A 16,301-nucleotide genomic window follows, 5' to 3' on the forward strand; every position below is an offset into this window, starting at 1 on the left:
CTATTTACTCATTTTAGTTGTATCTAATCCTTCATAGCCCTATTTGGAGTTCTCTTGGCAAAGATGCTGGAGTGATTTGCCACTTTCTTCTCCAGCTTATTTTACAGATGAAGAAACTGAGGTAAACAGGGTGAAGGGACTTGCCCAAAGTCACACATCTAGCAAGTATATGAGACCAGATTTGACCTCAGAAGATAAGGCTTCCCGACTTCAGGCCTGGCTCTCTATCCGCTACACCACCTAGCTTAGTAAATGACTTACCAAGAGCCCCATATCTGTGACAGAATTTGAATTCAGGTCTTCTTACCTCAAGTCTGACACAATAACCACTATTGCTATGTAGCTGCAAGAGAATTCTAGAGAATCAATGACCAAACTTCCTGAAAAACTGTTTGTTCTTTTCAGTCACACTTTCCTAAGTACTCCTTCACTTGTCTGAACCTTCTGTGTATAATATGAATAATAAATTATTTTTCATGATTATGAGGCTCAAACAAGATAAAATATGGCAAGTGTTTCAACTGTGAGAGAGTATCATAAGATTAAATTTGCCAATAATATAAAAATAAAGGAAAAATAGAAGTGAAAGCATTTTGTTTCTAAGGAACAATGAAACCATAGGGTAGCGTTAGTACAATGCTACAATTGAAATCCAAGAAGCACTTTGGGACAAGCAGTAAACTGTGAGAATGATGTCAGATAGCAGCACAGTCAAGGAATAAGGTTTTGGCACCCTTTGCTCTTATCCTTCATGGATGCAGTCAGATATACCTATACATAGTTGTCATTCAGCTTGGAAGTATGGATAAAGGGATAACCAGTAGCAGAACTACCAAAAAAAAAAAGTCAAAACAAAAGAAAGAGGGTGTGATGTCAAAAGAACAGTGAGGGAATGCAGAGAGGAGTGTGCTGCTCAGTCTGACAATGTTCTTGGGAGTTAGTACATGCCACAGAAATTGTTGTTTACTTGTGAAAATAAATATAAAGAGTCCCAAAATCACCTTTTCCTTTAAAAAAGATAACTAATGAATTTTTTGGTTGGAAAGAAAAAGGTACAAATGGTTCAAGCAGCCAAGTAAAAGATACTTTAAACCTAGTGTTTAATCATAATTATTCTTGTGGTAGCATAATTTTTATAACAGTTAAAATACTGAAGCTAACTACTAAAGTTAAAGACTTAAGGTATTAAAGTTGGGCCTCATTTTTAAATTTCTTAATTCATTCTGTCAGGAAAGGGGTAATTTAGGGTGTAATAATAGATTACTCCTTTCTAAAAAATAGAAATAGGGCTAATGTTTATTAAAGATGTGTATTCCTTTAATAATTCTAAATTAGTAGTAATTATGAGATAATCTTGTTTTGAATAAGTGCTTTTAGAGTCAAATAGCAGTATCTTTGCAGTTGCTTATTGGAGGATTTTTCTTTAGCAGGAGGTCCAGGATTATGTGGATAGACTCCAAGGACTCTGAGAACTTGAATAGGATAAAAAAAAATTTATGATTGTAATCTTTAATCTTTAAGTGAAATTTAGCATTTCCTTCAATTATGAATATAGGCAACAAACATTCTGATAATAGTTTCAGTGGCTCCACCAAACTACCAGAGGGGTCCATGACACATAAAAAAAGGTTAAACTCTTTCATCCTTAAGAAGAATTTGCTTGAAACTTCTTATCACGGAAATGAACATATAGAAAATCAGAATTTGTAGTAAATTACTCAACCAGTAATCTTTAGTCTACCATGTCCAATGCCATACTAAGTGTTCTGATATCAATCTATTACAAACTGATCCCAAATTTCTTTGTTTTTAGGTTTATAGATTTCCTAGAAATTATAAAAAAAACTTTTAAATTAATTATTAACTAAAACATACTAGATCTAACCAAATAACTAATCACTGCTACTCCATTCTTATCATATAATTTGTGTAAGTTGTAAAATCATTTCATAGGGAAAGATAGAATTAAGACTATATTCAATTAAGCTTTCTATACCAAACCCCCAACTCATTAAATTTTTTTCAACTTTAGGGCAATTTCCTTAGAATCTAGATACTTATGACTGTTATTTACCCTTAAATATAAGAGATGAATGCAAAGGGGTTGATATCCCTCCCTTAATTATTTTAATTCAGGGTTTTTTATGTGTAGCTAGCAGTTGTTTTTCACTATCTATCTTGAAGACATCTGAGACTTCAGTTCAAATCCTGCCTTAAATAATTACTACCCAGGCCACCCTGAGCAGGGCATGTAATCTCTCAGGTAAATCGGACAATTGTCTAAGACAGAAGCTTTAAAATTTTCTTTTGTCATGGACCTCTTTAGCAGTCTGCTGAAGCCTATGGACCCTTTTCAAGAATTGGTTTTAGTTGAATAAAATATATATATAAACTTCCAAAGGAATTATATCAATTGTATTATATAATTATAATATCAAAATCAGCCTTATAAACCAGTAGTTATATCAAATTATTATAACCATAATTATAGAAAAATATTTATTAAGATATTTTAAAAACAAGTTCATGGGACTCAGGTTAAGAAAACCTCTTTATTTGTCTTTCATTTCTCTCTTCACTAATGTGGGAGAAGGGAGAATGACCAAGTTACCTAAGAGGGAGGTAAACATGTACTCTATCCCTTGATTGTAATGGGACAATATTTTTAGTATTTAGATTGGTAGGATAGGAGGAGCACGAGCCACTGAGGTAGTCCCGGACCATCCTTAGAACTGAGTGATATAGTGAATCTTTCATATGTCTTAATTTTTAATGTAATTTTAAGGCTGTAAAGAGAAAAAATATGCTTTTCATTTTGAAACCTTGGTGACATTTTTGTTGTTTGTCCTTCATTCTCAAAGAGGACCATGACATCAGGAAGGTGATGCCATAACTAGCTAATGGATTGGATTTAAGTGAGGAAGGTTTATGCAATGTGAATATAACAGCAATTACAAAAACAACCAGATTTTTCTGCTTTGGGACCAGTTTTTTAGATGCTAAGAAGACAGAGGTTCAATAACTTATTTGTGTATATACATATATACATATATATATATATATATATATATATATATATTTATATATACAGCTAGTGTCTGAAACAACACATTCCAAGTATACCTCTCTGTCCATTGTGCCACCCTGGCACCCATAAATGATAAGAACCTGGGCTGGCAACTTCAACTTATGTGTCTGTATATGTGTTTAATGTATGTATTAAGTTTAGAGTATGGTGCACTGTGTTATTAGAGATTTGCTAGGAGTGGCTAGGTGGTGCAGTGGATAAAGCCACCAGCCCTGGAATCAGGAGTACCTGGTTCAAATCCAGCCTCAGACACTTAATAATTACCTAGCTGTGTAGCCTTGGGCAAGCCACTTATTAACCCTATATGCCTTGCAAAAAAACTAAAAAAAAAAAGAAAAGACTGGAGATTTGCTCCCTGAAGATTTGTTTTTATCTTCAATAACCAGAAAAATTGCCCCAAAAAAGTGTACTTTAAAAAATTTAAATTTGGTCTGTTCCCCCCCCCCCCCTTTTTCCTCTTTAACAGTGAAATGAAAGTTTTAGGTTACATAGGAGGAAAGTAGACATTCTGAATTAGTTCTCCCAGATGTGCTTCTGGGTACTGATGAACAAATTTGTGGTTTCAACAAGCTCCTGTCTTTTGTAGATATGCTCTGTTGCCTCCATTAATTTTCATTGGTGCCCACATGCTCATATGAACTTAGAGATATCTGTCAAGGGCAATCTCTTTAAATTGTCTGCCTTCCTTGACTATCTCTCCCCTCGACTGACCATTTGTGACCAATCACTCTTGCTTTCTTGAAGCTTTTTTTTACTTTCAAACAGTATTTTTTTCCCTACTCAGGACATATGCTCCCCATCTATTGTGAAATGGACTGATGAGTAATCTCTGCTTTTATAATGTGCTAACCGGGGCCCACTGAAGTTATTAATTCTTTTATAACCATAACCCATTTTGCTACCTAGCAGCATATTTTTTTCAAAGTACACCATTTGCACATTCCCAAGTTCTTACTTATCTATGGTCAGCATTTAAATCAAATTTTGGGAAACCATCATTTGAATTTCTCAGAAAGAAAAGAGCTTTTTGGCTGCCATGCTAAGCAGTATTTCTGAATGATATATAAGCTAGTTCAGATGGAGGTCAACATACTTTCTATCTCCTCTGTTTGTATATCTTATATTTTTTTGGTGTCTTTACCTTTAAAATGTGAGATCCTTGAAGGCAGAGACTTTGTCTTTCTTTGTATCCCTAGGGCTTAGCATAGTGTCTTACATATTGTAAAACTCTTAACAAATGTTTATTGATCGGCTGTGGGACCAAACTGGAAATAGTGCAACATTCAGATTCCATTGAATTCCCAACCCACTTTGGTGCTAGCTAAGCAGAATAGCTAAAGACATAAAGTTTTCATGTTGTGTTTCAAACTATTACCTCTTCTATCAGTCAACCAATCATCCAGTTTAATCAAGAAACCTTTAATAAGTAACTTTTACATTCCAGACACTGTCTTAAGTGCTTGGTTTTACCACAACTAAAACATAACAGCCCCTGTCTCCAAAGGGGTTACCTTCTAGTGGATGCCATATATTTGCAATTAATAAATAAATACAAAATTAGATGCATAATGCATCTAAAATTTAATATTGGGAGATGTGTATCCATGGGAGAATCAGGAAAGACCTCCTTAGAGAGCTGTCATGTACATGGATGGGGTTTAGAGATTCCAAGAAACCATTTAAGCCTAAAGAAGAGCAAGGATATTATATATAGCACAGTCCAAGAAAATGTCATGTCATTTATGGGGAAAATCAAATTGGTCAATGTCCCTGGAGCATAGAGTAGGTGAACAGGAGAAATGTATAATTATCCAAGAAAACCAGGTGGGAACCAGATAGCAAAGGGCTTTACAGGGAAAACAGTGGAGTTTGAATTTTATCCTAGGGGCCATGGGAATTGTTTCCCTGTAATCTTTAATTGTTTTTTGATGTTTACTGCAGGTTAGCTAGGCAGATAGTTTCAATGATGTTAATATAATGACTGAACTGCTAGGTTAGTAGAGCAGGAAAGGACTTTAAATGTGGCTTTATTCTAAGGTTAGCAAAACCTCCTGCTACACTTGTGGAAGTGTCAGAAATATGACCTAGATCCTAGACAGTAAGAACTTTTGTGTGAGTTTGGAGGTGATGGAATGACCAGACCCAAAGAATGACTATTAATAGCTCTTTATCAACATGTATGGACATTTCTAGTGGAGTGTCTCAGGGATCTGTCCTTGACCCAATTCTTAATAACATTTTTTATGTATCATTGATTTAATGAAATTATAGATGGGATATTATTCTAATTTGCAGATGATACAAACCTGTCATGAACAGTTAATATATGGGTGAAATTGTCATGATATTTTTCTTCATCCTCTTCCTCCTCTTCTTCCTTTCACTACCACTACCATTACTACTACTACTACTACTACCACCACCACCATCACCGTCACTACGACTAAGACTACTATCACTACTATCATCACCACCACCACCACGACTATTACCATTGTTGCTACTTTTATCACTATTACTACTGCCACCAACATTGCCGCCACCACTATTAATATTGCTACTACTACCACCACCACCAACTATAACACCACTACCACAAATACTACTATCATTGCTACTATATCACTACCACTACAACTGGCATTACCATCACCCTGCATATTTGCCTAACATTTTTATTAGGATCAGATAAGTTTTTAAAACACTTTTTCATGAATTAAACATAAAATAATTTTTAAAAAGAAAAAATAAACTTTGTAAACCTTAAAGCATTATACAAGTGTATATAGTTTTTAACAATTATAATCTTGTTGAAGGAAGAAATCATGTTTTTTTCATATTTATACTCCCTCATGATGCTACCATGGGTTTTATCACAGATGTATATAGAATTTGAATATACATACTCCTTTTTATTTTTGAAAGGCAATGGGATTAAGTGACTTGCCCAAGGTCACACATCTAAGGAAATATTAAGTGTCTGAGGCCAGATTAGACTTCAGGTCCTCCTGATTCCAGGACCAGTTCTCTATCCACTGCTACCCAGCTGCCTTCATACTCTTAATTCCATAATCATTTTTTGAATGAAAGAACTTGTATAATATATTGGAGAAATCACTAGAAAGTGAATGAAAAGACCCAAGTCTTCACTTCCTTTGTGTCTGTAATTACTTTATAGTCCTAAGTAAGTCATTTACCCTTCTTTCAGACCTCAGTTTCCTTACCCATAAATGAAAGGATTAAATTTAATTATCTCTATAGGATTGAATATGGGAGTCTAAGATTTCCTTTTATTGGTCATGACCATCTCACTCTATTGCATAGCCTTTTGTGAGTAACAAAAGATAATGATAATATAAATAAGAACGGAAATTCAAATAATTCTTTAAGGCTTATGAAATCTTGTTATATTTGTGAGATAAATAAATTTTTTTGTTATTTGTTATTGTTTCTCTTTTATACATGAGGGACCTAAGATATTAAAAAAAGATACCCACTGTCATGTAGCTGATAAGCATCTGAGGTAGAATTTGAGGATAATGATGGTTTTGAAATTTTATTTCATTTCCAAAAGTATTAGAATGAGAGTATAAGATAAAGAAATCTTTGAATTGAGTGTTTTGTTTAATTTTATTAATTATAGTTATATAGTTAATATCTTTTTCACTGAGTAATGTCCTTCACTGCATACTTTCTACATGTATTGAACATTTTTAATGAAAATTTTTTAGTTTAAAATTCTTACTCATGAACCTGTTTAAAAAAATAATAAAATACATGTACCCTAATTAGACAAATATATGTAAGAACTCCAAAAAGGAGTTAAAGAAAATTACCTGACTAGAAGATGAAAAGCCAATCCATCTATTGTTTATTAAGTGCCTATTACATGCAAGACACCATGCCAGAAGATGAGAATTATGAGAGAAAATGAAAAACAGTCCCTGCCCTTAAGAAGTTTACATTTTGCTGAGAATGTAAATTCTCTAGACTACAAAGCAGTAGTGTAATTTGGAAAAGGATGTAGACTTAGAGCCAGAAGCAATCTTAGAAGTAATTTTTCATTTAAAGAAATGGAGGTCCAGGCATTTTTGGTCTAGGGACCAAGGTCATAATGATAATGCCCAAAGATTGAAATTCAATATTCTTTACATTGAAACACATACCATGATAGAATCTTTAAAAAGATGGAAGATCTGATATGGAATTGGAGTGCTATTAGTTTTTCCTTGATAGAAGAGTAAGCATGCTATAGAAATAGTACATAACTCTATTGTTCTATTAGAAACCAGGAGGGACAGGATTTCAGGGAAGCTTGGAGGGATTTGCATGAACTGATGCTGAGTGAGATGAGCAGAACCAGAAAAGCACTGTACACCCTAACAGCAACATGGGAGTGATGTTCAACCTTGAAGGACTTGCTCATTCCATCAGTACAACAATCAGGAATAATTTTGGGCTGTCTGCAAAGGAGAGTGCCATCTGTATCCAGATAAGGAGCTGTGGAATTTGAACAAAGTTCAAGGACTATTCCCTTTAATTTAAAAAAAAAAAAAACCCAGATATCTTATTGTCTGATCTTGTCACCTCTTAGAGTTCTCTTCTTTAAGGATATGATTTCTCTCTCATCACACCCAATTTGGATTAAGGTACAACATGGAAACAAAGTAAAGACTGACAGAGTGCTTTCTGTGGGGTGGGGGGAACAAGATAGGGGGGGAAATTGTAAAACTCAAATAATGTCTTTAATGAAAATTAATTTAAAAAAAGAAATAGTACATAACTAAGAAAATAAATGAGAACCCTCTAATATCTAGTGTTAAATAAGAGACAAATTCTTCAAATCAACAAACCATTAAACATTTCTTAAATGCCTACTATTTTCTAGGGACTGTACTTAGCTCTCTGTGAAGAAGAGATAAAAAGTTTATGCCAAGCTCTGTAGAAAACATTGGTTTGTCAGGTTTTTCAAAGTTCAGAGCTTGGAGAACTTACCAGGTGATTTTTCCTGTGATCTTTGGAGTAACATTTCTATCAAACTCCCAGATCTAGCATCAAAAATACTTCAGAGCATTTTAAAACAGCTTTTACCCTCTGATAAAAATAAAAACCCCTGGGTTCTTGTGTTAGGAAAAACTATTAGTTTGTTAAAAAGAACATATTATGTAATATTACTAAGTCCAGTGATGGATAGAAATAAAGACCAAATTTGAGATTTCAATGATATATGTAGAAACTACTGGTATTTCTCTCCAATGTAAGGAGGGTCTTAAGGAAAAAGAAAAAAAACTTGATTGAGATTAAAAGCACATTAATTGATAGTTTACCAAGTGTGACCTCCAGCTAGCTTTCCTGGAGTAGCCCAGGCCAGGACTGGAACTTCTCCCTTGATGGATGTTTCATTTTTTTATTTAAATATTCCTATGACATCACCTCAGAAGGATATGCCCCACTCCCCCAATAATAGATGGGGCAAGGGCAAGTTGCAGAATGAGAGTGGGGAATGGAGTCAGGGGGAGACATTCCAGTGAAAGGAAGAATCTAAAGATCCAACCCAAAAGAACAGCTTCATGGCCTGATGATGGTGTTACAAGCTGAACCTTTGCTTTGTTTTACTCTTATGGGAATTACTTTTTTTTTCAGATGCTAAATGACTGGCGTCTTGATTGGGTCTTGCCCACTCTTCTGTTGTCCAATTTAATCAATAGGAAGTTTATGGAATGGGAAATTCCATTCACTTGTTACAGAGATAAAAGTTTAAAAACATTTCCCCATTTTGACCAATGTGCCATCATAGTGTTAATTGTGGATCAATGAAGAAAGATATGGGGCAATGAAGAGCCTACTGAAACCAACTGGCATGCCTTGAGGTTAAAAATACTACCACCCAGGTTGTCAGGAGATATGGGCAGGCCATGTAAGGTCTACAACAGAGCACAGAGGAAGACAATACACTGACAAAAATCAACAAAGAGTGCAGTCCCCCTTTGGAAAGTGAACCTTACAAATAAGAGATGCTTGAGGGGGAAAAAAATGTGTGTGTGAGTGTGGCATCCAAGCAAATTCAGATCTGTTTTTCTGGAGATATCTTCTAATGCCTTCTGAAAACCTCCAATGAGGTTTCTCTAACTCAGATTACTTGGATAAATATCTATCTCTGATAAAAGAACACCTTAACACAAATTTTTCTTTTAAAATAATTAGGTGACAATTTATATTTCTATTATTAGAAAAAGTTTGGAACCTCTTAGACCTGGGAAATGCAATTTTGTTTGGTCAATTATCACATACAGAAAATTCAGTGTTCTGAGAAAATTAAAATCCAGCTTTTATACTTGGTATTATTCAATTAAAACTCAGTTTAAATTTGGCATTACTCATTTCTCCCATAGGGAGGGTAAATTTCCACTAATAAATTAATAGCAGAACACTTTTGTAAGAAAATGAATTCTAATACAAAGTGAATTAATTAATAGTTGTGTATATGGTTGTGTATATGCACATTCAATAATCATTTCATAATATTGCATGCTCACTAAGTGATTTTCAATAAAATATTTTTTAAAAACTTTAATCATATTTAAAATGAACAAAGCCCCTGAAAAATGGATCTCTCTTTATGACATTTTTAAGGTGGCCCACAGGGCATCCTTCTTCTGATATAAATAGTTATGCTGATATTTCTTTCCTTAAAACAAAAAACTGATACTTGTTATGATAGTCATATCCCAGTGTTACAAATCTTTATTCTTTATCTAAATATCTTCATAGCATTATGAGAAGTTAAAAGATCTCAGTTAATATCAGATTAGGGAGCTAGTAACACTTGCTTAACTGGCTATTAGAATTTAGAAAACTGTAGACTGAATGGCTCAAATTTTTACCTAATTTAACGTTGTTTTTATTCTGATCCCCTGACATGATTATAATAATTTACAATAAAGAGCAAGGACAAAAAAGGAAATGTTCCTTTATTTATTTAGATGTCACTTCCAGGCAGAGGTCATAGAGCTGGCTAAATGCAATTCATTCTTGTGACAAAGGAAAACCTTTAAGCAAAGCCATTTATTACTTATCAGTCCAAAATTATATACTGGCTTTTACAATCATTCTGTAGTCCTCCCTCCTAGTTCTGAGAAAAATGAAGGTGTGTTTCCTTCTCAGTTCTACAGAACCATGATTATTCATTTCAGTTCCCCATAATTAAACAGCTTTTTAGTATTATTATGATTCATTGTACTTTGTAAGGTACAAAATGTGCCCTTTGTTTTGAAAAGCAGATATACACAGGCCTATGCCTAACCATTAGTAATTAGTAGTAGTTTTTGTCTCCATAAATGAATCTTAGTTGCCTGAAGCCCCTGAAATAGAAAAAGACAGAATTTAGAATACTCAGTCATTGGCCATCTCATATAAACCAAAACTATAGTCAAGAATACAAGGAGTATAGAAATACTCTCTAACTTTGTGATTTTTTAATTTCACCATTACTATTTCCAAACAGAAATATGCATTAATAATATGTACTTGTAAAATGGTTTAAATCTTGCAAAGCACTTTCACAATTCAGAGTTCCAGAAGTCAGTTATTAAAGCTTTAAACTACACTCTGGATTTTGGGACACCTGGTATTGTCTAATTCAGTTAATCCTTGAAATGACCCAGTAAGGTAGATAGGACATGTATCATCTTCATCATCATCATCATCATCATCATCATCATTATTCCACTCTTTACAGATGAGAAAATTGAGGACTAGATAGAATTAAATCCAAGATTATAGAGCTACTATATTAAAGAGTTAGGGCTCAAAACCTTTATTTTCAGTGTCCAATGTTTTCTTTTCCATAATACCATAATGTTCTAACCATATTACCTCTCCATGGTTTATTCATGGCACAATTTTTATATTAGGGAGAGGGAGCATGACAGTGTCAGACATAAGAGTCAGGAAGACCCAGCTTCAAAGTCTCCGCTCTATCACATGCTGTTTTGTCCTATGTAGCTTCCAGTTATTAATAACTGATGCTGACATATGTATATAGATACATGTGTCTGTTTATATAGTTTATATGAAATTAATAAAAATTGTTTATAATATACAAAATTCCAATAATTTAATAAATATGGATTAATTTTAAAATATTTCATAAAATAATACACATAATAAATTATCATGAAACAATGGCTAATAAATGCTACAGTTTATTAATAACTATTTATTTTTAATAGTACTGACATTTTTGAGACACTTTGCATAGAATTCTTTCTACTGAGAAGAAATTTAAATTTTCTGGTATATATATCTTGTTTACATGTTGTATCTTCCTTTATTTTGTGAGATCCTAGAGTGTAGGGCCCATGTTTTTTTTTGTATCCTTAGCCCATATCTAGGCACTTAATAAGTGAGTCCTGATTTGACTAAATTTGAATTGCTTCATTTGACTGTCACAACAGCCATATGAAGTTAGAATAATTATTATTAATCTCTATTTTTATTGGTTTGGGGAAGTTAATTGACTTATACCTAGTGGGCAGTAAGTAGTTTCCAAACCTCATTTTTAGAACCACAAGAGTCAATAAATAGCAGTCAGGATCCAAACCCAGGAATTCATAACTTCAGACTTAGAACTCTTTATACAATACAATGCTACTTTGTACCATGTTATTGCGTCTTTGATACTGTCACTGCAGACTCTTAATTTCCAGTCCTCATAATGTCTTGTTCAGGTGGACTACTGTCTAGCTAACATCTCTCTTATCTTGTACTTGTGAAATGTTCCCAGTAAGTTCTATCTTATTAGGTTCAGCCCAATGTTCTAGGTTACTGAGTTAGGGAAGTGAGTGAGGTGGGTTTGTCTCTATTAAGTTTCATTTTATTAGGTTCAGCCTAATGTCCTAGCTTATTGAGCTAGGGAGGTGAGTGAGGTGGAGATCCTATTTCTGTTTTGCGGTTGGTCTTCTAGCTTTGGGATACCTGAGAATTTGATAAGCAATTGTTCATGGGTACTTTTATCCAAATCATTAACAAAAATGTCAAATTGATTGAGATTTTATATATATATATATATATATATATATATATATATATATTTGACAAATATGTTAAATAGCATGAGATTTTATATATATATATATATATATATATATATATATATATATATATATATATATATATATATATATGTCTCCCTAGGGTACTGCACTAGAGATTTCCTTCAAGGCTGACATGAATGAATTACTCTTTGGGTCCATACAATCACTCAGGCAGCAATCAGAATGACTCATACCCCCCCCCCCCAAGAGCAGGAGTTAGTGAAAAGGGAGACAAAATGGGTTAAATCATTTTTCCATGTCCTCACTGTCAGTCACTATTGTCCCATTTACCCAAAGCAGTTCCTTCTTTGATCTTCCATCTTCCTCTTTTTATGAAATTTAGTTGCTCAGAACCAATCTCCCATTTCCCCCCTTTTTGGTTATTTTTAGCAGTCTTTACCTGTTTCATCTCATTCTGAGATTTAATATGTGATGATCTTTGTACAGAACCACGCCTCACTTTCATTTTCATTCTCTTCTTTGCCCTTGTTTACATCTTCTATACTTGTCTTTAAAAAAATCTAAATCCCAGGGGCAGTGGATAGAGCACCAGCCCTGGAGTCAGGAGTACCTGAGTTCAAATCTGGCCTCAGACACTTAATAATTACCTAGCTGGGTGGCCTTGGGCAAGCCACTTAATCTCATTGCCTTGCAAAAAATAAAAAATCTAAATCCCTGTGTTTCATTATTGGTCTCTTTAGACAACTCAATCTTGTTTTCCTTATTGTAGTTATTTTTCTTTGTGTCTACAAGATTTCTTTCTGGAAAAACTTCTTATATAACTCTGGTTGTCTTCTCTAGTATCATTTAAGTCAGGAATTATATCTATCTTCTCTGAAGTCTTTCAAATTTATTCTCCCCAAATCTTAGTTGTATTTTAGACTATCCCCAGTTTTTCTTTCCTTTCTTATCATACACAGTAAGAAAGAGAGGGTATATCACATTTCTTCTTCAAGATCATTTATACATCGCCAACCAGGCCTTACTTATTGGTGAGACACTGATCCAGCATATCAGGGCCCCTAATTACTGAACACTACAGTAGATTTCCTAATTTTTGAAATTCTATCATTATTATGCCTCCAAGGGAGGCTTGGAATTTTATTTTCTGAATTTCAGTATTCCTTTCCAGGCCTGTAGGTCATTCCTGTGACAAAATCATTTATATTTCTGAATCCATTGATCTTCATGCTAGTGTCCTCCATCTTAAATTTTCTCACGTGTAGATCTTCTTAATATATAATGCTATAGACCTTCCAAAATTTATCTCTTCCTTCCTTTCTATAAGACATTTGGTTCTTTGAGACATGAGTCTATGAGATATTTATTCTTTAAAGGGAAATTTTTCCACAATATGATGACAAAAGGAAATTTGAACTATTTATAGCTAATGGGACCACATATTATACCAATTAATTATATAATCTCTCAAAACTATAGGTCATTTTAGATGTGTTAACCTAGAACTAGACCTAAGTATGCCACCTACCACATAATTAGTAAAGTAATTTGTTGCTTACTTGAATCCAGGGAGATTTACTAGTCACTTTAGTCTCTCTAGATTGTTGACCAGATCTTTTTTCCATAGAAAAAATGCAGGATAGGGGTGGCTAGGTGGTACAGTAGATAGAGCACTGGGCCTGGATTCAGGAGGACGTGAGTTCAAATGTGGCCTCAAAAACTTAATTGCCTAGACCTTGGGCAAGTTACTTAACTCCATTGCCTTAAGTAAAATAAAAAAAGAAAAATGCAGGATAAATTCATAGTTATCCTTGTTTTATTATCCCCAGCTGTGTAGTCATAACTGCTGTTAGTTATGTTAATATTCAGTAAATCATGCCCTTGAGTAGTTTCTTAAACTGAGCATTTTCTTAAACTATAGCAACAACAACGAGATTAAAAACACTCTTCCTTTTATGAACTTGTAACAAACCAATAATTCTTTAAGCCAATTTAGAACCTAATAGGAGTGCTTTAGCCAAAGGCTTTTTTCAACCTGAAAGCATTGAGAATTAATTTTAAAAATAAAAACAAAACCAAAAATGAATCTACAAGGGGGCAACTAGGTGGTGCAGTGGATAGAGCACCGGCCCTGGAGTCAAGAGTACCTGAGTTCAAATGTGGCCTCAACTTAATAATTACCTAGCTGTGTGACTTTGGGCAAGTCACTTAATCCCATTTCCCTGCCAAAAATCAATCAATCAATCAATCTACAAGTATTTTAAATAAATATAATTAGAATATAGGGAAATTTTAGTTCCATGATGATAACAGAGTGTGGGGTCAGGGAGATACAGAGGACAGAAAAAAATAGTTTTTTTAAAAAAATTTCTTAATTGGAAATTTTTAATAATAGGAAATGCTTACTAATGCATCCAGTTGGGCATAGGGTGGGTTTGGGGTAAAGAGACTGGACTTTGGATATGAGGTGAACATTTGTAGATAGAAATAGTTGAGGCTCAGCATTTCTAGGTAAAGCATTTACTGAGCACTAATAAATTGCTTTTCAACTGACCTTTTAAGGCCTCTGCTAAACCAAATACAAAATGAAAAGTAAAACTCTTATTTGGGAATGTAGAAATACGATTTAATTGTTGGAAGGAACTGAACCAGTAGGCACCCGTGCATGCCCAGTTTCTATGACAATATGATACTAGTGACCTCTTTTATCTATTATGGCATGTAGGTGAAAAGAATGGAAGAGAGCCAGATGATGCCGAATTGGTGAGGCTCAGCAAGAGGCTGGTGGAGAATGCTGTCCTCAAGGCTGTGCAGCAATATTTAGAAGAAACACAAAACAAAACTAGGCAGGTGGATGGAAGCCCTGTGAAAACAGAAGAGCCCATGCACCCAGACAGAAACAACAGTGATAATAACAGGAAATGAGATTTGATCATCACTTCCAAAAATGCCTATGAGACACCTCCCAGCTTTACTTCACGAAGTCACATTGACTGACTTGCCTTGTTCTGGCTGTCTAAGTGTGTCTCACTGAAGGCTCCTGTCTTAAAACATTTTCCTAGGAAAGTCACCTGCAATTTGTATAAACAAATAGAATGGTGGAATAAAGAGGACATGAAGCTATAAAAAGAGAGACTTGAGTTCTGCCTGAAAACATTTGCTAGAATGCTTTTATGCTACGAGAGAGGGGGGACAAGACTTTTGTCCATGCCAAGCACTCTACATTGATAGCCATGGAAGAGGCCTTGCCATAAGTGGAAATAATGCCATCTGCCTTGCTGAACATCAGGGGTTTTTTTGCCTGCTTGTTCTGAGGCCAAAAATCACAAATTCTGCCATTGCAAAGTCAATTAGTGCTAAGTTAATCATGGCCATTGTAGAAGTGATCACCATCAGTACAGCCATCCTGTATGTAATGTTTCTAATATTTGTTCTGATCATCTTGCCTTCCTGCCATTATTGTTATTTACAGTAAAAAAAACATGTAAATTCTATTTTTTCACATAATGTTACCTTTTTCTATAAGATATGGAGTGTTTTAAAGGCTTTTAAAAATCCACTTTTGATAAATCATTGTGCTCTATTTTTGTGTTTTTCATCGACATTCATTAAATGCAAAAATATGTGATTTTTTTCCCCTGTAGGCAAGAAACCTGTCATAATCAAGGACTTAATTAAGGAAGCTTTACTTGGAGAAAGGATGGGTGTGTGGTCCAAAGTCAAGCAAATAAAGGAACTTTTATCAAAACCTGAGATCCAGGCTCAGATCAAGAAAGAGTTATTTGAAGTAAGACTGAGCAGCAACAATAATCAAGAAAAAATCTGACATCCAGGTTTTTTATTTAAATATTTTCTAAATTGCTGTAATAGTCATCTCTTTCCTGAAATCTTTTTAGACTCTAATATACCTCTTTGGTAAACACATCTCTCTCACTTTCCTCATATTTTTCTGCTGCTGCAATAGATAAGAGTGTCATTTGTACATAGCTGTACATGTAGAATGTGGGCTGGGTGAGTCCAGGATGCCAATACATTTGAGCTAGCAAATCTGACCCACACACAGTGTGCTCCTGTGATCATACTGTACAACATGTAAGCAACCTGAATCGGAATGATCCTATTTGCTGACTGGCTTTTCCTACTCACATGGGGAAACA

At 34.3% G+C, this 16,301-nt stretch overlaps 1 protein-coding gene across 1 annotated transcript in view; it reads left to right on the forward strand.

Moving 5' to 3' along the window:
- The window catches only part of AKAP7 (A-kinase anchoring protein 7), a 296,088-nt gene extending 280,207 nt beyond the window's left edge, over positions 1 to 15,881 (forward strand). Inside the window, exon 14 of the mRNA XM_074190040.1 lies at positions 14,870 to 15,881. Coding sequence (XP_074046141.1) covers positions 14,870 to 15,069 — 200 coding nt within the window. The 3' untranslated portion in view covers positions 15,070 to 15,881. The remainder of the gene's footprint in view (positions 1 to 14,869) is intronic.
- The last annotated feature ends 420 nt before the right edge of the window (positions 15,882 to 16,301 follow it).

This window comes from Macrotis lagotis, chromosome 5 (assembly GCF_037893015.1).
Source record: "Macrotis lagotis isolate mMagLag1 chromosome 5, bilby.v1.9.chrom.fasta, whole genome shotgun sequence".
Taxonomy (NCBI): Eukaryota; Metazoa; Chordata; class Mammalia; order Peramelemorphia; family Peramelidae; genus Macrotis; species Macrotis lagotis.